The sequence below is a fragment of the Oryctolagus cuniculus genome, chromosome 3 (assembly GCF_051225735.1).
Source record: "Oryctolagus cuniculus isolate XC-2025 breed Fujian yellow rabbit chromosome 3, ASM5122573v1, whole genome shotgun sequence".
NCBI lineage: Eukaryota > Metazoa > Chordata > Mammalia > Lagomorpha > Leporidae > Oryctolagus > Oryctolagus cuniculus.
Genome location: NC_142869.1, coordinates 3,874,563 through 3,897,548, shown reverse-complemented (window position 1 = coordinate 3,897,548; position 22,986 = coordinate 3,874,563). Strand labels below are relative to the sequence as shown.

Here is a 22,986-nt window from a genome sequence, read left to right as displayed (position 1 = left end):
ATCTGGGGAGTGAACCAGCAGACAGAAGACCTCTCTCTCTGTCTCTACCTCTCTCTATAACTCTTTCAAATAAATAAAACAAATCTTTAAAATAAATCAGTCATGCGCAGATGGCTTAGGATACCTGCTGGAGCGTAAATGCTATGTAAATAGCTTTATACCACGTTGCTTAGGGAATAACAAGAAAAAACATCTGTGCTTGTTCACTACAGGTGCAGTGTTTTCCCCAATATTTCTGCCCCGAGGCTGCCGAGTCCCCGGAAGCAGCAACGCGGACGCCGAGGGCCGAAGGCTCGGCAGCTTCTCCTGGCTGTGCGAGCGCCGAGCTCCAGAGGAGAGGCAGAAACACACCCGCCCCCCGTCCTGTTCTCCTCCCCGCCCCCCGCCTGTTCTCCCCCCTGCACGTCAGTGCAAAACGCCACACAGAGTGAGCAGAGGAGGAAGGCGGCCCCTCACCTGCAGCGCGTCCTCCGGGATCACCTCCTTCCAGGACTCAGACACGCGGAGCTGCGAGTAGGAGTTGGAAAGCAGCTCGATGACGGCGGGGGCCGGCGCGCAGATCCTCAGCACCTGTGGTCCGGGTGGGGACAGGCGGGCGCGTGGGTTCCAGGTCCCTGGGTGACCTCACCACGTCCACGTCACACGGGGGTGGCCGCAGGGGTCGGGAGGGCTCCGTGCAGAGCAGCAGGGGCAGTGGCTCTGCAGGGAGCTGGCCGGGGGGCATCGGCTGGGGCAAGCGTTTAGCCTGGGGGCTGAGATGCCGGATGCATCTCTTAGCAGAGGCCCCGCGCCCTGCTGACCCGCACCCTGGGCGGCAGCAGTGAGGATGCAGGGAGCTCGGTCCCACGTGGGACGTGGGAGACCTGGGCTGACTTCCTGGCTTCGGCCCCCGCTGCTGGCGGGCGTTAGGGGAGTGAACCAGTGGGTGGAAGATGTCCCTGTCTGTTTGGCTCTTTGGCTGCCTTTCAAATAAAATTTTTTAAAAATCCTAAAACTTAAGAAGAATTGTTTAAAAGGCAAACTTTTTATGCTGCAGAAATTTGAACATACGTCAGTGTAGACCAAATAGTACAATAAATCCCAGGTCTCTTTCCCCAACCTTTGGCCAGTCCTGGCCATCCGGTCCCCCAGTAGTATTTGGAAGCAAATTGCGTGTGTGCCCTCTCTCTTCTGTGAGTAAAGGGTTACCGTGTGACCCCCGGGAAACCAACAGCCGTCTCCTGCCATCATCTGCGGTGCAGCCGGGGCGCAGGCTCACCGTGTTCTCTTCAATGCTGTCACATTAACAGAACAACTCCTGTGTCTGCGGAAGAACCCAGAGACGGCCGACACAGTAGAATCGGCAGATGGGATGTGTGTTTAAATTGCTCTCTTTTGTTTCATGGGATTTGTCTGTTGTAGAAACTGGGTTGCTTTGTCCCGCGAGCTCCTCACGGCGGCGGTCCTGCCGGCTGCGTCCCGGTGGGCCGCCCTGCTCTGCCTGTTTCTGTCCATTTGTGGTTGGCGTTAGAAGTCGGACCAGACGCAGACGGCAGGGAAGGGCTCTCTGTTGGCCAGGACTGTTCCTCACCGAAGACGCTGGTTACGGTGCTCCTGCCCCAGCCCCACCCCCCACGCCAGGGAGCCTGGATCTGATCCCCGGCTCCAGCTCCCTGCTAGTGCACACCCTGGGGGGCAGCAGGTGACGGCCCAGGTACCTGAGTCCCTGCACCCACCTGGGAGACCTGGATTGAGTTCCTGGCTCTGGGCTTCAGCCTGGCTGATGTGGGCATCTGGGACGTGGACCAGCAGATGGGAGTCTGTCGGTCTGTCTGTCTGTCTGTCTGACTCCCAAATAAACATGTAACAGAGACAGTTCTTCCTGTTTCTTGGCTCGGAAGGCTGAGATGACACAGCTTTGCTAGGACCAGGCACCGTGTCTCTGCAGCTGAGGATCACAGCCAATGGCCAATCCCAGCCTGCATCGTACTCTCTGAACACAGGGTCAAACAGAAGGAAGCATACACACACACACGTATGAACATACACACATGCACACATATGTGTATATTCATGCATATGACATGCATATACACACATGCATGCATGCATACATACACATATGTGTGTATATATAAAGTTTATTTGAAAGAGAGAGTGAGAGCTAGAGCAAGAACAAGACGGAGACGGAGTTTCCACTGCCTCGACGTCCCCAACCAGCAGAGGTAGGAGAGGCGGACGCCAGGAGCCAGGATCTCCATCCGAGTTGCCCACATGAGTGGTGAGAATGCAAGTATTTGGCCATCATCTGCTACCTCCCACGCCATTGGCAGGAAGCTGGATCGGAGGCACAGACAGAGTAGCCGGGTCTTGGACTAGGTGGTCCAGTGTGGGATGTGGGTGTCCACGTGGAGGCTGACCCCACCACCCCACAACACCTGCCCCCCAAGGGAGCACTTGCATCACTCAGCGTGACTGCTGCAGTTATCTCTCACTCACCCCTACGGTTTCAGACCTAAAACCCCTTTAAAACAGACAGACACGGCGCCCGTGCTGTGGTGCTGAGGGTAAAGCCACTGCCTGGGACACCAGCATCCCACACAGGCGCTGGTTCAAGTCCCGGCTGCTCTGCTTCTGATCCAGCTCTCTGCTAATGGCCTAGGGAAGCAGTGGAAGATGCCCAAGTGCTTGGGCCCCTGCACCTGCGTGGGAGACCTGGAGGAAGCTCCTGGCTCCTGGCTTTGACCTGGCCCAGCCCTGGCTGTTGCAGCCATCTGGGGAGTGAACCAGCGGATGGAAGACCTCTGTCTATCCCTCTCTCTCCGTAACTCTGACTTTCAAATAATAAGTAAGTAATTCTTAAATGAACTAACTACAGGAGAATTTCACAATATCAAACAAGAAAGATAAAATTTTCTAAGGTAATTTTCTAAGTTAATTTTCTTTCTTTAGAGATGATCATGGCTAACATTTTGTTAATTTTGTTTCGCTGACGTTTTATGCATTTAAACAAAAAAATTAGTGCTTCTACAGATGGTCCTCAACTTGACTACAGTTCAACTTAGGATTTTTGGACCATGATAGGGCAAAAGCAGCATACATTTGATGGACACCAAACTTGGAACAGGGCATTTGGGTCTCCGTGGGCCAGTGCCGTGTGCGGCCTCTCTCTATGGTGGCACTGGGCAGCTCCATTGGGTCCACGCTCACAGGACAAGCCAGAGGTCACGGCTGGGCTGCTGAGCTGTGCTGCCCGGGGGCAGGGTGGTGTGCGTGCATTTCCCACTTATGACCCATTTATCGTGGGGTTAGCAGGACGGTACCCACTGCACGTCAAGGAGCATCGTAGGTCAAAAACGGAAGACTGCCCTGCATATTATTCTGAAACTTCATCATTTTCCTACTCAAAATAAATTCTCAAAATTCAAAACTTATAAACAAGAATTTCAAGATTATTGTAATGGCCATTTACTATTCCATGAATGTCTCCATAATGTGTTCAATGAATTAACTTGTAAATTGCCTTAATTTTTTTAAAAAAGATGTATTTATTTATTTGAAAGTCAGAGTGACCGAGAGAGGAGAGGGAGAGAGAGAGAGAGAAAGAGAGAGAGAGAGAGAGGAGGAGAGAGAGAAGGAGAGAGAGAGAGGGAGAGAGAGAGAAAGAGAGAGAGAGAGGGAGAGAGATCTCTGCGGCTCACTTCTCAAATGCCTGCAATACCTGGGGCTGGGCCGGGACAAAGTTAGGATACAGAAATTCCATCTGGGTCTCCCTCACCGGTGGCAGGAGCCCAGGACTTTGCCCTCACTGGCTGCCTCCCAGGTGCATGGCAGGAAGCTGGACTGGAGCCAGGCACTTCCCAGGGGACACAGATGTGCCAAGTGGTGGCTTAGCCCACTGTGCCACATGCTCAGCCTTCTTCGATTTGATGGCGATGAATGTTTTAGAACATAAATCTATTCCTTTTTGCACCCAACTATTCTACTTTCATTGCTTACATTGAATTCCTGGGAGCAGAGTTGCAAGGTCCATTTTAAAGCTTTGAAAACCAACGGCCGACGTCCTTGGTGCCTTTGAAGGCCTGTGTGTGACAGGCCTCTGCCCTCTGCCCAAGGCGTCTCATCGGTTATTTGGGTTCGAGAGGCGCAGCAGGGAACATTCACTTTTCCTTCCGATGGACCAGTTGTCTCTCTTCTTTGGTGACTTGATAATTCTCTTTTCCTCACCTTCCTGTTGCTATATTCATTTTTAAACTGATTTGTAAGTTCATTTACTAAGATTATTTTTCAGGCAGACAAGCATTTTTGCAAGTGATGATTTTTTCTTACTAAATATTAATATTTTTTGTTTATTTTTCTTGTCTTATTATATTGGCTAGAGTTTTTAAGTTCAATGTTAAATAACAATGATGGTAGGCATAATCATCTTATTCCTGGATTCCTGGTTTTGATAGAATTATATTTTTTTTAAGATTTATCCATTTATTTGAAAGGCAGAATTACAGAGACACAGAGGCAGAGAGAGAGAGAGAGAGAGAGAGAGAGAGAGGTCTTCCATCCGCTGGTTCACTCCCCAGGTGGCCACAATGGCTGGAGCTGAGCTGATCTGAAGCCAGGAGCCAGGAGCTTCTTCCAGGTCTCCCACGTGGGTGCAGGGGCCCAAGGACTTGGGCCATCTTCTACTGCTTTCCCAGGCCACAGCAGAGAGCTGGATCAGAAGTGGAGCAGCCGGGACTCGAACCGGCGCCCATATGGGATGCTGGTGCTTCAGGCAGAGGATTAACCTCCTGCGCCACAGCGCTGGTCCCATTGCCTACTTTTGAATAACTGAATTTGGCTTGTAGCTTTATTTTTAGGGCTATTTTGGCCAGGTTTTAACATCAATTTATGTTAAATAACTTAGTGAAGCTACCCAAGAAATGTGTGTCGTTTCGGTCGGGAAGGTTGAAGAAGGCTTGGTAGAGCCTGCGTCTCACATTGCCTATGTCTGGCCGGAAACACTTGGCTAATTTCAATTTCCCCCACGGATATTAACATATTTGACTTTGATTTTGCTAATCTATGTTTTCCTGGAAAACGACCTCCCGTTTAGAGGCGCTCAGTGTGGGTGCAGCAGGGAGGAGGTGGCATGGGTGACGGAAGATTATTCCGGAAGTGCTGTTGACTCGGGGCTCCAGGGGCAGGTGCGGGAGCTGGGGAGTGACAGGAAAGGCGCGGTGTCCTGGATGTGGGGGCAGAGCTCTCAGCACCCGGCGGTGTGGGGCTGGCTCTTCAGAGGCGCCGGTCTCTGGTGCGGGATCCCAGCGAGCCTGGCGCAGAAGTGCCCTGACACCCACTGGCTACACCCGGCTGGGAGACCCCGGGGCAGCCTTGGGGTTGTCGTGCACAGCAAGTCCGCAAGGCGGGCGCTCCACTCCGGGAATAAGCACCCTTTTCTCACTGAAGTTCACTGCAATTGTATTTCCAGTGTTCCTGTTTTTCCTGGTTCAGTCTTGCTGTAGACTTCTCTTTTAATTTCTCTTTCAAGGAATCAGTTATCGTATTTTGTCAACTGGTTCTCTTACAAAATACTCTACCCTGTTAATTTTTGTTGTATTGTTCATTCCCGCAGGGGTGTGCTGTTCCCTTTCCGGCTTCTGAAGTGGTATGAATTTGCCTCTGAACCTGGCTGTGGTGGTGTCCGTAGGTTGTGAGGCACAGCGCTCTGGCTGCCTGCGAGTCTGAAACCACAGGTGTGGCGGTGATCTGGGAGTGCGGGACACCATGTGCAGAGGGGTACCTTAGAAACGTCACAGCTTGGGGCTGGCGCTGTGGCGAAGTGGTTAATCCTCCGCCTGCAGTGCCGGCATCCCATATGGGCGCTGGTGCGAGACCCGGCTGCTCTACTTCCAATCCAGCTCCCTGCTATGGCCTGGGAAAGCAGTAGAAGATGGCCCAAGTCCTTGGGCCCCTGCACCCACATGGGAGACCCGGAAGAAGCTCCTGGCTCCTGGCTTCAGATCGGCGCAGCTGCAGCTGTTGTGGCCAACTAGGGAGTGAACCAGCGGATGGAAGACCTCCCCCCCCCCCCTTCTCTCCTTCTCTCTCTGTGTAACTCTGACTCTCAAATAAATAAATAAATCTTTAAAAAAAGGAGCAGTTTTTACTTTAACATCGCACAGACTCTGGCTGGGACACGAGGAGCGGTCCTATTTTGCTGGATTCCAGTTCCATTTGTATTTGTCGCGTTCATGACTTGGAGCTCCCACGCTCTTCTTCCCCAGCTGGGCCGTGAGAGATGAACTAGGAAACCGCCTGGCCTTACTCTCCGCCGTTTCTCCACGTTAGCGGCATCTTTTTCGGCACCTGGAGGTGAAGAGCCTCATCTCTTCCCTGCTGACGGCTTCGCCAACACCAGGCGAGTCCTTCCCTCCTCACTTCCCGATTCTTCCATGTGGCATATTGATAAAAGATACATTTTCTACTTTGGTTTCTCCAGTGTTACTTCTGCATATCCCTTAATTTTAATCTTTAATTCAGGGGCCAGCGCTGTGGTGTAGTGTGTTAATGTAGTGTGTTAAACCTCCACCTGCAGCACCAGCATCCCATATGGGTGCCGGTTTGAGTCCCGGCTGCTCCACTTCCAATCCAGCTCCCTGCTGATGGCCTGGGAAAGCAGTGGAAGATGGCCCCAGTGCTTGGGCCCCTGACACCTGTGTGGGAGACCTGCATGAAGCTCTTGGCTTTGGCCTGGCCCAGCTCTGGCCTTTGGGGAGTGAACCAGCAGATGGAAGATCTCTCGATCTCTCTCTCTCTCTCTCTCTCTGTATGCCCCTTGCTCTGTAACTCTGGTTTTAAAAAAAAAATACTTTTTTATTTTTAATAAAGAAACGGCAGCAAAGGCAGATTGTTGGCAGGTGGTGAGTGGGCTGCGAGAAGATTTCTGGAGGAAGTGCCAGCCCCACCGAGACCCGGCTATGGTGCCGCAGGCTGCAGCCAGACAGGGAGCGGGGTGGTGCAGGCGGGGCAGGCTCACCGTGCTGTGTCTGGGAGGCGAGAAGGAGCAGACAGCGCTGGCTGGGGCATGGGGTTTGACCAGGGCAGTGGTGGCACGTGACGGGGAAGGAGGGAGTCCGGGGCAGGGTCAGCCAGGAGCCGCAGACACGAGGGAGCCCCGAGGGTTGGGAGTGGACAAGGGACAGGGCTCCGTTTCCATCTTGGCAATCTTACCACGGGCAAGAGGTTAGAGAGCCTGGCCAAGGTTCCCGCCATCCAGAGGGGCGATGGTGGCGGCAGTCAGGATGGAAGGAGAGGGAAGATTCCGGGGCACAGTGGCCGTGACTCCTCCGGCTGAGCTCTCGCTGAGCGCCGTCCCCTTGGTGGCTGGACTGTCTCCACACCAGCTGCCCTCGGCCCCACTGCTCCCTTGCCACGAGCACTGTGAGCTGGCCACAGCCCACGGTCCACGCTCCGCCTCTCTGGCTGTTTCAGCCACGTCCAGCCAGTCACAAGGTCACCCTCTCCCTTCTTCACTGGCTGCACTGGCCACTCCTCCCCGCTGCTGTCTCCTCTGTCCGCCCGCTGGAACGCCCTGCTGCCCCACTCCCCGGTGAGCTCGCCAGGAGTCCGCACGCCGCTGGCTGTGCAGGGTCTGCCCCGGCTTGCTCAGTCTCTCTGACTCCAGGATTGACACGTAGCGCTGTCGTCTGCTCTTGGCCACAGCACAGCACAAGCCCAACTCCTGTGCCCCCCGCCCTGAGCTCGCCGCCTGTTGGTCTCGGACGACAGTCCTGACTTCTCTGTCCCTGGCATCCTGCATCCAACCTGAAACCCTGGGGGCTCCACGTTCAAGACCCATCCCGATCCGGTCACCTCCCCGTGCACGCCAGCGTCGTTCTGCGTAGGATCTTAGCCACAGCCTCCCAACTCGCCTCTCTGCTCCTGTCCCCTCCTAAAGGATTTTCTTGACACAGCGGCCAGGAGGATCCTCACAAAACACTAGTCAGGGGTGTCAAACCTCTGCTCAGACCTCCAGTGGCCGAAGTCACCACGGGGACCCTCAGGAGCCCGGCCAGCCTCTGCTCCCTCCCCCTGCCCGCTCCTCCACTGAGCTGGGGGCTCTTTCCACGGGCAGCCACGGGGTGGGGGTGGGGGGCTGTTGTTCTGCACGCACGCCAGGCCCCCTGCAGCCCCCTGCTGCACAGCTCACCCCACGCCCGGCTGATGCAAGCCTTTTGGTCGAAAGTCACCCACCCTGTCTACCCTCCGTAAGCCTGCAACAGCCCCCTCCCGCTCCTGCTCTCGAGGGCCCTGTCACTCCAACGGTCCATTGCGTGTGCCTGCGGTCTACGGCACCCATCTTCCTCGGTCTACGGCACCCGTCTTCCTCGGTCTACGGCACCCGTCTTCCTCGGTCAAATGTGAGGCAGAGGGACTTCTTCACGTTGCTCTGCTCACCCAGTTCTCCTAAGCGGCTACGTAACTAACGGGTGCTCCGTGAAGACTGTTGAACAAACCACTGGGTAGAAGTTTATTTTCAAAAAGTGCACTAGGAGGGCATGTTTTTGAGACCCTGATATCTAAAAGTGCCTTCTTTTGCTATCAGGATGAAACCTATTTTGGTTGAGTCTACAATTATTCAGACTTTCCCTTTAAAAATCTGCTGATGGGGCTTGTGCTGTGGCTAGTAGGTTAAGCCTCTGCCTGTGGCACTGGCTTGAGTCCCGGCTGCTCCTCTTCTGATCCAGCTCCCTGCTATGAGCTGGGAAAGCAGTAGAAGATGGCCCAAGTCCTTGGGCCCCTGCACCCATGTGGGAGACCCGGAAGAAGCTCCTGGCTCCTGGCTTCAGCCTGGCCCAGCTCTGGCTGTTGCGGCCATCTGGGGAGTGAGTCAGTGGATGGAAGACCACCCCCCCCCCCCATCTGTAACTCTGCCTCTCAAATACATAAGCAAATCTTCAAACAATAAAAATCTGCGGGTGATATTTCATCGTCTTGCGCTCTGTTGCGGCAGGGAAATACGGGTCCAGACTGACTGTTATTCCTCGAGGAACAGCCTGCTTCCTCCTGGAAGACGTTGCGGATTTTTCCAGGTCTTTGTGGGAGATTCCTGCTGGAGTGCGTTCAGGTGTGTGTCTCCACCACTGACTGCAGAGAACAGCTATCCAGCTTCTGACTGAAGCGCAGGCTTGCCAGGCAGCGAAGTCGTCTTCTGCTACGTCCGTGTGATTATTTCTGAGCTGCCTGCTCCAACTTGCTCGTGACTTATCCAGAGGTTGGCTCTCTGCTTTCTGCCTTCGTATTGCTATTTTATTTTATAATTTCTTGGCTCTGTTCTTTTTTGTGTGTCCTTAACAGAAATTTTTATTGCATTTATTTGAAAGGCAGGAGAGAGAGAGAGAGAGAGAGAGAGAGAGAGAGAGATTATTCCACTGTTTCCCTCCCAAACGCCCACAAGGCCAGGATGAAGCCAGGACCTGGGAACTCAACTCCACGTCTGTGGCAGGAACCCGAGAACTTCACCCACCACCTGCTGCCCCCCAGGCTGTGCGTTAGGAGGAGGCTGGAGTTGGGACAGAGCCGCAACTCGAACCCAGGTTCCCAGCATCTTAACCACTGCCCCAAATGCCAGACCCCAGGGCCCAGGAAGAACCTGGACCTCAGTCCTCTTAGCAGCACTGCGGTTGCCTTCCCAACAATGCACAGAGGTTGTTTGACAGTCATGGCCACTCCCCCTCCCCCCACCCCCAGTAAGCCAAGTCATGGCCACCCCCCCACCCCCACCCCCAGTAAGCCAAGTCATGGCCACTCCCCCTCCCCCCACCCCCAGTAAACCAAGTCATGGCCACTCCCCCTCCCCCCACCCCTAGTAAGCCAAGTCATGGCCACTCCCCCTCCCCCCACCCCTAGTAAGCCAAGTCATGGCCACTCCCCCTCCCCCCACCCCTAGTAAGCCAAGTCATGGCCACTCCCCCTCCCCCCACCCCTAGTAAGCCAAGTCATGGCCAGCCCCCCACCCCCACCCCTAGTAAGCCAAGTCATGGCCACTCCCCCCTCCCCCCACCCCCAGTAAGCCAAGTCATGGCCATTCTCCCCCCATCCCCTAGTAAGCCAAGTCATGGCCACTCCCCCTACCCCCACCCCAGTAAGCCAAGTCATGGCCACTCCCCCTCCCCCCACCCCCAGTAAGCCAAGTCATGGCCACTCCCCCTCCCCCCACCCCAGTAAGCCAATCCAGGAGGTTTCCTTGGGGCTGGACATGAACAAGGCAGCTGGACAGTCCAGCAGTCGGGGGAAGGCAGAGAGAGGAGCCATTCTGAGGACGGAGCTGACTCCCCGAGCAGACCCCGGCTGGCCCCTCGATGACATCATCAGGGCGCTGACAGCCCCTCCTCAGGTGCATACGTCTGTCCATCTTGCCCTGTGACAAAACAAGATGCGTTTCCCCATTCAAACCTCTCTGAGCTGGGTTTTCTGCTACTTGTGTCCAAAACCGTCTGTATCAGCCAGAGTCCAATCAGACAAGAGAGAACATTCTAGATCTTTCAACCTGAGAGAATTTCACACCTGGCACCGAAGACACCAGCAATAGCGCCACCGAGAGGCCAACAAGGGCAAAGTGAGGCAGCCCAGAAACCAGAACCCAGACAGCTGCTGTTACCTTATGCCTGGTGGGTCCTCGGAGTGCACGGTGCAGGCCTGCCCACGGGCGGCTGGATCCCAGTCTGGAGCTGCCCGGTGTGGCTGGTGCCTTGCGGGGAGGAGCTGCCTGGTGGCTGCACGAGGTACTTGGGTGGAGGAGAAACACTGTGGCTCCCTTCCCTCCTCACTCGTTTCCCGCGGCGTCTCCCGTGGAGCCAGGAGACTGTGTTCAGCTTGAAGGCGTCCAGCGGAGAACTCAGGACAGCAGGGAGGGGCGGGCGGCCACGCAGGCAGCCAGCCCAGCACCGGGAGCTGCGCCATCGACGTGGCTGGCTTTGAGTGAGTGAGTCCTGTCTCTGAGTTGTAACATAAAGATTTAACCTGGGATTGGACCCTTGTCGTCCAGGGCCAGTTCTCTCCTCCGTCCTCCTGGTCACGGCCTCCTGCTGGCTTTGCGGCCTCCTGTTCTGTCTTCTTCCTGGGATTTTCTTCTGGGCCTTGGGATGGGAGACGCGGATTTCCTCTCTCCTTTCTGGATTCCTTTTTTGTCCGTTTCTTCCGTGAATCTGGTGACTTTTCTCTTTGCCCAACTTTGGTTAAGGTGCGATCCAGTCATGGTCGGCGGGGAGGGGTGGGCTGGGTGCAGGCGGAGTCGGGGTGGCCTGAGCGGCGGCCGAGGCAGAGCCCCCGCGGCAGGCACTTCACTCCAGCTCCCCAAATACGCTGCATCTCCCCAAGCTTCCCCACTCCCAACTACTCCGCTGGGTGACGCCTGCTGGGGGTGACGCCTGCTGGGGGTAACGCCTGCTGGGGGGGGTGACGCCTGCTCGGGGGGGGGTGACGCCTGCTGGGGGTGATGCCTGTTTGGGGGTGACGCCTGCTTGGGGGGGGTGACGCCTGCTCGGGGGTGACGCCTGTTTGGGGGTGACGCCTGCTTGGGGGGGGTGACGCCTGCTCGGGGGGGGGGGTGACGCCTGCTCGGGGGGGGGGGTGACGCCTGCTGGGGGTGATGCCTGCTGGGGGGGGTGACGCCTGCTGGGGGTGACGCCTGCTGGAGGGTGACGCCTGCTGGGGGTGACGCCTGCTCGGGGTGACGCCTGCTCGGGGTGATGCCTGCTCGGGGGGGGGTGACGCCTGCTTGGGGGTGATGCCTGCTGGGGGGTGACGCCTGCTGGGGGGTGACGCCTGCTCGGGGGGGGGTGACGCCTGCCTGGGGGGTGACGCCTGCTCGGGGGGGGTGACGCCTGCCTGGGGGTGACGCCTGCTCGGGGGTGACACCTGTTTGGGGGTGACACCTGCTGGGGGGTGACGCCTGCTCGGGGGGGGGTGACACCTGCTCGGGGTGACGCCTGCTGGGGGGTGACGCCTGCTGGGGGGGGGTGACGCCTGCTGGGGGTGACGCCTGCTGGGGGGGGTGACACCTGCTCGGGGGGGGTGACGCCTGCTGGGGGGGGGTGACACCTGCTCGGGGGGGGTGACGCCTGCTGGGGGGTGACGCCTGTTTGGGGGGTGACGCCTGCCCAGAGCTTGCCTTGAGGGCGCTGAGCATTTCTGCCCTCCCCCTCCTCCCCACTCCCTTCCTCTTGCCTCTGAGTTCAGAGATGTTTTTATTTTAAAGATTCATTTATTTGAAAGTCAGAGGTACAGAGAGAGAGGGAGAGAGACAGAGAGAGGTCTTCCATCCGCCGGTTCACTCCCTAGATGACTGCCATAGCCAGGGCTGGACCAGGCTGAAGCCAGGAGCCAGGAGCTCCACAGGTGTCAGGGGCCCAAGTACTTGGTCCGTCCTCTGCTGCTTTCCCAGGATATCAGCAGGGAGCTGGATGGGAAGTGGAGCAGCCGGGACTTGAACCTGCGCACCAGTGTCGGTGTCGCAGGCAGCGGCTTTACCTGCTGGCCACAACGCCGGCCCCCAGAGACATTTTTAAGAAGACAGAGGTGGCTGCTTTTTGAACCTGGTCATCACACTGACACTGGAAGAATTATGACCTCGGCTCTCCTCCCTCCCCCGATTTGTTTTCTTCCTAACCCAGTGCTGTCCGCACAGGCCTTAGAGAAGGGAGCGATAGAGCATGGCACAGATTTGCTGCAGAGGGAGCGCCGGGCAGGCCCGGCCACACAGGCCGCCCGCACCAGCCAGGCCCGGCGCCCACCACACATTCTTGCTCAGCTGCCACTTCCCGCCACCAACATGCCATTTCTGCAAGCCAGCCTGGCCCCGGTTCCACCTTCCCCTCTTCGTCCTCGGGAGGAAACCAGGCCATGCAGAGTGGTCCACACCGGACACGACGCCCCCTCCACGGTGCTATCCCTGTTGCCCGGGTCTCCCCAGCCACCCCTGACAGGCCCTGCCACTTCCCTGCAGGATGCTAAATGGCTCCCAGGCCCGGTGCACCCACCCCCAGGACGAGCTGCCCTCCCTGCCTCCCCGCCCCCGCCCGCGGGGCACAGACTGTAACAAAGTCTTATTGCCTGTCTCGGGAAATCATTTCCTGTCTGTCCCCGGTTCCACCTCTCTGGGGCTCCCCGGCACCGGGCCGCACGTGTGCCAGGCAGCTGGCTGGCTTCATTATTTTTACGCCAACACGGTTTAAACATCGCCGCCGCCTCCTCGTGTCTGCCGAGGGGCGCCTGCCACATTACCCTGACATGCTGATGTCATTAGTGTCGGCGCACACTCGCTCCGGCTAATGAGGCGGCAGAAAGAAAATTAAGGGGCGACACACAGAGGCGCATTGCTTTGTATGTAGATGGAGAGATACAGCAAAAGCAAGGAGGACGGGCGCGCTCTTGATGGCGCCTGGCCTCGCGCCCCACGCCCTCCGGGGACACGGAGACGCACAGCTCCGTGAAGCCTGCTCCGCCCAGGGCTCTCTCACTGAGGCCTCCGTGCACTGGGGCGCATTTGTGAGGTCGCTTAACCTAATTCTGGAATTCGGTAAAAAGAACACGCAGAACTCGAGGTTCTTATTTCCAGAATTGCAGGTGCCCACCAGGCGAGGCAAGACCCAGGCTGTGTAGGTACTTCTAGAATCTGCCACTTTATGTATTTATTTATTTATTTGAGAGGCAGAGTTACAGGCAGAGAGGGAGACACACACACACACACACACACACAGAGAGAGAAAGAGAGAGAGAGAGAGAGGTCTTCCATCCACCGGTTCACTCTCCAGATGGCCGCAATGGCCGGAGCTGTGCCAATCTGAAGCCAGGAGCCAGGAGCTTCTTCCTGGTCTCCCATGCAGGTGCAGGGGCCCAAGCACTTGGGCCATCCTCCACTGCCTTCCCAGGACATAGCAGAGAGCTGGATAGGAAGAGGAGCATCCGGGACTCGAACCGGCACCCATATGGGATGCTCGTGCCGCAGGCGGAGGCCTAGCCCAGAACGCCTCAAGAATCTGTCACTCTCGCCATCAGCCTCCGCCCTGCCCTGTGCAAGCTCTCCGTGTCTCTCACTGATGGCCGGTGCTTGTCCATCTGCACCTGCCCAGGGCGTTGCCTTCACTCCAAACGCCACTGTGCCTGGGTCGCCTCTGCTGCACACAATGTCACGAGTCTCACTGTTCTCAGGCCAAGGCCCAGCCCCGAGCAGGGCCCACACCTGCACAGTCTCAGGTCTCCCTCGTCTCCTTCCTCTCCAGCTCCCGGGTCACCTCGCTGCGGGCGCACAGAGCGGCTTCTGCCCTGCCCCAGGACGGGGGCTCGAGCTCTGCTTCCGTTTGGGATGTTTGTCCCCTCTTCCTAGGTGAGTCCTCTGCCTTCAGATCTGGGCTTGCCGACCCCGTTTTGCCTGGGGGGTGCTCAGGCCTGATCAGCACTTGTCAGGTGAGATGGGCCTTGGATTGGCAGCACTTGTCACCATGGCAACATCACACAGGATGACGGAACCTCGTCATAAGGCCAGTGCCCAGCACAGAGGGTCCCACGAGACAGCTGGGGCCATGGCTGATCCAGGGGAAGTGTGGTGCTGACGTCCGGTCCACGGGTAACAGAAGCGTCTTTGGGAACACAGTAGGGTGGGGGCAGGGAGCTGGAGCTCGCTGGCCACGTGTGTTGGATGCAAACGAGCAGTGCTCGTGGGAGGGCTCAGGTGGCACTGAGGGACGGGTCAGCGGCTCCCATGCAGGAGGGCAGTGGTTTGAGTCTGGGACGCGAGGGCCAGTCCTGGCACCACCTACTTCTGCCCCGTCCCAGCCTGGAGAGGCGCTGGACTGCATGCCTTTTCCAGGCTCTTTGGGGCTCCAGCAGTCTCTTCGGTGGTCGAACCAGAAGTGACTTCAAGTTCGGCCCATCTTCCCGTGTTCCTCTGCACGCTGGCCCCAGGCCCGCCTGCCACCTTCCAGAGTGCAGGCCTGGCTGCAGCCGGCCCCTGCTCTCGCGTCCCTGTCTCTGCCTTGGGTGCTGGCCAGCAGCCAGCGGGGCAGGACAGCCTGGCCTGGTGGACGTGCTGGCTCCCCAGGCTGTGGCACCAACGCTGATTGTCAGGGCCGAGCACCACACGGGGCTCCCATGGCTGCTCGGGGCATCCACGTGCCACGCCACTGGCACCTTTGTCCCAGCCTGGGAATTTTGTGATTTATATGTCACAAGCTCACCCGGAAACCTCTGTGTGATTCGTAGCTCCACAGGTGTCTCTCTGCAGCCATCTGGAAGGTGGTTGCCGCCCACATCAGGTGGGCTCGGTGACTTTCCTGGCGGCTCTGTGCTGGGCATCCTTGTGGGCTGACTGAGGGTCTGCTGCGGGCTCCGCTGGGCTGCTGAGCCCAGGTGGGTCTCCCCTTCCCTGGGGGACCTCGCAGGGGCCCGGGTGGAGGGAGACTCCGATTCCGGATTTGCAGGGTTTGCTCTGGTCGTCCTAGGACCAACTAGAACGTCACAGGCACTTGTGTCGGCTTAAAGGATTCTCAGCGTGGTGGACGCAGCCTGGTGGCTGCACCTGCTCCTGGCCAGGTACTGAAGTGCCCCCTAGAGGTGCAGGGATCTCAGGGCCGAGAGGTCAGCGCCTTCTGCCCAGAGTTCAAGGCAGGCCTGGTGCCCGGAGTTGTGGCCATTGCTTTCACTGGCTCTGCACCTGCTAACGGAAGGCTGAGAGGCCGGCGCGTGCTGTGTCCAGGGGAGGCAATGGTGAGCAATGCTTTCTGGGGGAGAGCCTCAAGGTGCTGCTTGTCTCAAGGCCACTGCAATTCTTCCCACAACAGCACAGGATTGCTGGAGAGCCACCGTCACTCACAGGAAAGCACTTTCCATGGTTTCTTGCCCTGCTCGACACACTGCCCACCGCTAAGCTGAACAGGGGATGAGCCACCCTGCCAACTGCACCCTATTTCTGTGGGGCTGACACAGGATGGGGGGCTTCAGGAGAGGGCCCTGGAGGACCACAGAGGAAGCACTGTGCCTTGTCCTGTGACGCCAGGCCGAGGGAGGGTGACACCTGCAGCCCCGATGACACGGCAGGTGTTGGGGGTCTTGTCCCCAACATCCCTCACACGGAAATGATTTCAAGGCAAACAAAGCCTACTTCTGATCACTCTCGAACTATATCGACTCCTTTTCTTCTTCAAAAGAAATGGCCCCAAGTATTTCCCACTGATGACCTATCAGGTAAAGCCCGATTCTCTCTCTCTCTCTCCCTCTCTCTCTCTCTCTTTCTCCCTCAAGATGTATATATTTATTTGAAAGGCAGAGTTACAGAGAGAGACAGAGAGAGAGAAAGAGATCTGCTGGTTCACTCTCCAAATGGCCGCAATGGCCAGGGCTAGGCCAGGCTGAAGCCAGGAGCCAGGAGTGTCTTCCGGGTCTCCCATGTGGGTGGCAGGGGCCTGAGCACTTGGCTGTCTTCTGCTGCCATCCCACGCACCTTGGCAGGGAGCTGCATTGGAAGCAGAGCGGCTGGGACCCGATGCTGGTGTTGGCATTGCAGGTGGCGGCTTTACCCGCTGTGCCACGTGCTCGCCCCGAGGGAGCGTCTTCATTCTTTATGGAGTCCCACAGGACGAGGGAATTAGTGCAGACTCGGCAGGCAGAGCCGGAAGGGCACTGGGCGGTCCTGGTCTCCACGTCACAGGTGGATGAGCTAAGCCCGCTGACGGTGGGAAAGGGGAAACCCTCAGTGGGGAGTGTAGAAGGTGGGTGGCACAGGTGTTCCAACACCTGCACTGCCGTCTCCGGAGTCCGCCGTGCTGAGACCACAGCGATCTGAGACGGGGCGTGGTCGTCGTGTTTGGCGGGGGGGGGGGGGCTCTGGGCCGCTGTCTCGGCGGGCTTCCGACCCCCTCCTCGCCTTTCGTGGACACAGTGTCTTACTCCGGACACATCTCTAATGCCAAGTGCAGGTGACAGCGAGGTGTGGCGCTCACCACTTCACTCCCTGGGAGGCTGTCCTTGGACAACAGCTTCTCAGCTCCCTGTTCCAAACTTACCTGCCCAACTCTGTGTCTTGCACGTGGCTGGAGAGTCGCAAGCGATGGGGCCAAGCTTTGCTTAGACCCAGAGTTTCAGCGAAGTCTTTCTGGGAAGCGCAAGCCGGTGTTCCCATCGCTAGTGGGGGAGCTGTTCGTTCCCGTTCAGCCTTTGAGGAGCATCTTTATTCTACACGATTATCTCTGCAGGTAGAACTGACGGGTGTGCACACGGACGGGCTGCTCAGAACCAGGTCTGCACACCGGGACCCCGCGCGCGCTGTCACCTGGCTGAAACCCGGGTAGAAGGAGACCCCGCTTGCCTGGCGCATTTCACAGCGGCGCACTGAGGGCTGCGGAGAGCAATCTGTCGACGCGCACGGGGCTGTCATTAATAAGGTGGATGCTCAGATTGGGTAATTTCATTTTAGATCAACTGCCAGATGCGACAAGAGACTGATTTCTCTCGCTCTGAAAATTACACCAAGAGATATGCTGCCAAGACTCTGAGCCGCGCCAGGCGTCCTGTCCGGGAGTCCTAGCTCGCTGGCGCGCACCCCTACCTAATCCCTCGTGCCTCTGGCCAGGGAGCCTCGAAGCCCTTGACCTTCAGAGCGGGGAGGGAAGGGGACTACGGCCCAGAACCGACCTGGGATCCTGTTAGAAGCACAGGTTCTTTCACCCCAGAGTCTGCATTTGAACCAGTCCCACTACAGCGCCAGGGCGCATGCCAGCCTGGCGGGGCGCGCCTTACCTTGGGGAAGGCGTCGGGCCACACGGTCGGCGAGCCGTGGTTGAGTAGCGCCTGCACTGTGCGCTGCGCCGCGGCCTGGGGCGCGCAGGCGGCCGTCTGCAGCGCGCGCGCCAGCGGCGAGGCCCCGCCGTAGTCGAGCGCGCCCGCGTCGGCGCCGTGCTGCAGCAGGAGGCTCGCCAGGTCGGGGCGCGCGTGGCCGCAGGCCTTGTGCAGCGGGCTGCGCTCGTCCTCGTCGCGCGCGTCCGCCGCCGCGCCGCGCCCCAGCAGCAGCGCGCATAGGCGCAGGCCGCGTGCCTGCTCCTCGGGCCGCCACGCCGCGCCGCAAGCCGCGCTCAGCGCCGTCTCGCCGCGGCCGTTCCTCGCGTCCACGCGCGCCCCGCGGCCCAGGTAGAGGCGCGCGTGCTCGTCCAGGCCGCGCTGCGCCGCCACGTGCAGCGGCGTGTCCCGGGCCGCGCCACCCGCGCGCTGCACCGAGGCTCCGTGCTCCAGCAGCAACCGCGCGCACCTGCGGGGAGGCCAGGGCGGGTCACCGGGGCGGCAGGGGCGCGGCGTCCACACTCTGCCGCCCCCCCCCCGCCCCTCCAGGGTCCGGGTTTACGAGGGTGAGCTGGTGCAGCAGAATACGAAGGGTGGCCCCGAGAAAGAGGGGGAGAGTTGGGGTCCCCCGTGCCACGACCGGTCTCGGGGGACGGAAGGAGCAGTGATGGCGAGCACTGAGGGTCCCAGCCCACATGGGTCACGATTGGAACTGCCTAGTGCGCTTGGGGAGGTAACCAGCGAGGTTCTGGTGACTGCCCCGTGTGGTGCTTCCATGGAGCTGATGGCCAGTCCAGACCTCGGGGGCCTGGACAGGCGCTAATCTGGCCCCCGAGGAGCAGGCCCTGGCGGGGATGTGAGGCCAGCCTGGACTGGAGGGCAGCGACTCCTTGCACAACAGGGTCCCCAGACAGGTGCTGGCAGCATGTGGTGGGACCTCGCCCAAGCGCCCGCCTCCTTTCCTTCCTACTAGACTCCCCTTCAACCGATGTGGGGTCCCCAGGTGGTCCCCAGGTGGTCCCCAGGGGCTTCTTGACCCCCCCGGAAGACTGCTCACTCCTCCGGATGTGGGTGTCCCATGCAGCATCCAGGTTGACCAGCTGTCCCAGAGTGCTCTGCCCCAGGCACTGAGACCTCTGCCTCCCTTGGGAGCACACCCCTCCCCCCCAGCTCTGATGGTGGTGGCTGCTGGCTGGCAGTCCCACAAGGCCTTGATGGGACCCTCAGTCTGTGCCCCTTAAAGTGGGGGCAGGGGACAGAGACACAGACCCTCATCCATTCTGAAGACTCCCTTGTCGTCACACACTCTGAAAAACACCTGCTGTTGTCATCTCCCGGACACTGCCATCCGCAGGGTGGCTCCAGCCTTGGGGTCTGTGGCTCCAGCACACGGACTTCAGAGCCCAGCCCCAGCCCCTCAGGCACACGCCTGTGAGTGCCGCCTGTCCTCTGTGCTCCCCTGGGACGCCGCCCTCCACCCTGGCTCAGCTCCGACTGGTTTCCCTCCCTGTCCCCACAGCACTGCGCTCACTCTCTCGCCCTCTGCTCCCTTGAACCCAGGGCGAGATGGCCACTGCCTGCTCCCAGTGGCCGGACCTCCCAGCCTGGGATGCTGGGCCCTGCTGCAGGTTGGCCTCGCTCCCAGCTGGGCGTGGACGATGGAGGCCAGCTTCTCACCCCCTGCTCTTCTGTGGCTCCAAATGCTGACCGCCGTCCTCCGGCTCTCCCTCTTCCTCGTGCACAGTAATGGCTGTCCAGGAATCCCGGCCTCGAGCACAACTCGGTTTCAGCAGCCGCGGACCTGTGCCGCTGCTCGGCTGCCCCGCCTGCTCTGCGCTAAGAACGCCGTCCTGGCCCCTGCCCCATCGGTCTCCCCCACCCCCGGCGCCCAGGAGGGGCCTCGCTCTGTGGTCACATGTTCTCCCCACCCTCGGCCACTTGTCACTCAGCCCTGTGGGAGCCGTCTCTTAATAAGCACTCGAACGACGTCCTTCCTCCACTGCCACTGTCACGGTCTTTTGTGGAGACCAACTCGCTGCTTGCAGGAATGTTCCCAAGTCTGCTCGTTTGTCCCTGGCCCGACCCAGCAGGCTGCGCAGCCCAGAGCAAACCTCTCCCGTGATGCTGCGTGGTCCAGCAGCTCTCGGCATCTTGCTCTCGGCCATCACAGGCTGATAATCTCCCCTCATCTCTTGTTTTGTTTTATTTATTTTTAAAGATTTATTTATTTGAAAGGCAGAGTTACAGAGAGGCAGAGAGAGAGAGAGAGAGAGGTCTTCTATCCACTGGTTCACTCCCCAAATGGCTGCAATGGCTGGAGCTGTGCCCATCTGAAGCCAGGAGCCAGGAGCTGCTTCCTGGTCTCCCACGTGGGTGCAGGGGTCCAAGCAGTTAGGCCATCATCTGCTGCTTTTCCAGGCCATAGCAGAGGGCTGGATCGGAAGTGGAGCAGCCAGGACTCAAACGAATGCCCCTATGGGATGCCCCGCTGGGCTCTACCCTCTGAGCCTCCATCCTGCTTGGTTCTCACCGCATGCCCCCTGCTGCGTGCCCCCCTCCCCCGCCCCATGTCTGCATGTGGGCTCCTTCTGCCCCCGTGACGGCCCCACACTCCTGCCCTCCTGTCTCGTGGCCGCCTTCCCAGCACTACCTGGCGGAGGGCGGAGCTCTGTACTGCCACCAGCCTCCAGCGTTTGTCACCCTGCATTTCAAGCCTGGGCTGGCACCTTGACTCCTGTTTCAGATCTGGGCTCCTTGCCAGGAGAAACGGGGCTTTGTTGCTGTCCAATCTGGTGCCTGGGGCAGTGCCCGGCCCGCTGCTGGGATCCCCTCGCGGCGTGTTAACGTGAGCTTTTCCTTGCTCTACGTCTCTCAGCGTTTCCCCCCACGCCACTGTCGGGGTCCTGTTATTTGCTTACCCGGGGCTCGGCACCGGATCATCCACTGCCAGCTGTGGGCTCTCGGCATCTTACATTCCCCTTTTGTGCTTCTAATGGGCTAAGCCTTGGCGGTTTCTTAGAGTGGGCAGTGGCTGAAGCTACAGAACCGCAGGAATGGGAAGGAAACGCACACCTGCCGGCGGGGGCAGGCGTGTGCTGGCACACACAGGCCGCGGTTACAAGGTCAGGAGTGGCGGCCTGGCCAATGTCTCGGAAGGACCTCTGCAGTGGGTATGTGAGGGTGCATAACGGGTACAGGCCTGTCTTTCAAAATACAGGGGCTGGCGCTGTGGCACAGTAGGTAAAGTTGCCATCTGTGGCACTGGCATCCCACATGGGCGCTGGTTTGTGTCCCCACTGCCTCTCTTCTGATCCAGCTCCCTGCTAATGGCCTGGGAAAGCAGTGGAGGATGACCCAAGTGCTTGGGCCCCTGCACCCATGTGGGAGACCTGGAAGAAGCTCCTGGCTCCCGGCTTCAGCCTGGCCCAGCCCTGGCCCTTGCAGCCACCTGAGGAGTGAATCAGTGGGTGGAAGATAACGCTCTTTCTTTCAAATAAATAAATCTTATTTTTTAAAATAAAAACACCAATACATATGCAGGATCTTCACAAAATTCCTGGAAAATGAGTATCATGAAAAAGAAAAACAAAACTATGCCTGGATTTCAAAATGTTTTTTCCCCAAAATCAACCGATCTCTGAATTTCGTTTTGCACCGACTTGTGCGTCCCCTGGCGTCCGGGCGGCCGAGGGAAGGGCAGTGAGTTTGTCTCAGGGTCAGAGTGCCGTGATTTCCTTTTCATCGGCCTGCATTTCCAAATTTTCCAACATACTTTGGAGGAAGAGTTTGACGAGAGAACAACAGAAGTGAATAACCACAACGCCATGCCCCACCCACGGCAGCAGCCGCCCGCGGATTCCAAGAACATTAGCGTGGGGAAGGCGTCCAGCCTGGAGGTGGAGCGGCCTGGGTCCCCGCCCGGACCACCAGGGCTGGCTCCTGGCTCCGCTGCTGACTCCAGCTTCCTGCGGTGCGGACCCTGAGCGGCCGTGGTGACACCAGGAGCTGGGCTCCTGCTGCCCTCTTGGACCTGGACAGAGTCTCCGGCCCCTGCTCTGGTCTGGGTTTGCAGGCACCTCCCTGGGGAGTGAACCAGCGGGTGGGATCTCCCCCTCTCTCTCCGTGTTTTTTTTTTTTTTGAAAAAAAAGGAAAGAACGTTAGCTCAGCTTTTCCACTGCTCTGTTCAGGGGTAAGTGGCAATCTCAGGCTGTGTGGGGGCCGAGACCAAGGGGAGCGAGGAGAACAGAGCCCAGGGGCTGTGGGGTATTCAGAGGAAAGCAGAGTGAATGGTATCCTTGGGGACTCCCCAGGCCTGCCCCCAGGGCCTGGCCCATCCTTTGAGCAGTGTCCACCATATCATTGTCGTGTGTGTATGTGTGTGTGTGTGTGTGTGTGTGTGTGTGTGTATGTGTCCCATCCCCCGCAGGAGAAAGGGCCCAGTGGGGATAGCATCACCCCCCTCCCTGGAGGGCCCAGCTGGGTCCACGCCTCTTCTCAGATGTGGGGCTTTGTGAGCGAGTTTCCTGCTCGTCTGATGGACAGGTGGGCAGGAGTTGGGGGGACAGCGCTGTCGGGAACCAGGGGTAGCGTCTTGCCATCAGCATGTCAGAACCACTTTGTCTCTGTCTTCCTGGACTGCGAGGACACCCTGCTGTCTCCACAGCCTCTGATGAGAAGCAACTTGGACAAACACACTTGGCCCCTGATCCGTCCTCCGGGTCTTCAGTGCTGAGCGCAGCGACAGCTGTTGCGGGGCCCAGGCTGACAGCGAGAGCCGAAGCCCACCGGAGGCTGTGGGGTCAGTGTCACTCCAGTTCCTTTCTGAAGGGGAGCCCGCCGCCGCACCTGCTCCCACCCGCCCGCCGGCATCTAACCAAGGCCACCCTTTTCCTGGTCGCCCCCTGGGGCAGAAGGTGCGATGCCTCTGCCTGGCGGCCCCGCTGGCTGCTCACTGCATCCTGCTTCCTTCACCACCTTTGACGCACCTGTCTGCCCAGCCACTCACGCTGCCGCGCTCCGGGCTGCCCGTCACCATTTATGCAAATTCCTCCAGGTGGCGCCTTGCTGCCTCCTGCTGACTGACTGGGATGTCTTTTGGATTCCTTAGGAATTGGTCTTTTGTGTTTTTTCTTCAAACAAATGTTATCTTCAGACCTCACAACAGCTCTGCCTTGGAGGTGGAATCCACGGCTGGCACG

The 22,986-nt window shown here is 58.7% G+C and overlaps 1 protein-coding gene across 2 annotated transcripts in view; it reads right to left on the bottom strand.

Moving 5' to 3' along the window:
* The window catches only part of ASB18 (ankyrin repeat and SOCS box containing 18), a 57,464-nt gene that overhangs the window by 1,592 nt on the left and 32,886 nt on the right, over nucleotides 1-22,986 (bottom strand). For both annotated transcript variants that reach the window (XM_070070004.2, XM_070070002.2), the window contains 2 exons: nucleotides 17,752-18,256; nucleotides 457-570 (listed from right to left, as the gene is read on the bottom strand). In XM_070070004.2, the coding sequence (XP_069926105.2) occupies nucleotides 457-570; nucleotides 17,752-18,256 (619 nt within the window). The remainder of the gene's footprint in view (nucleotides 1-456; nucleotides 571-17,751; nucleotides 18,257-22,986) is intronic.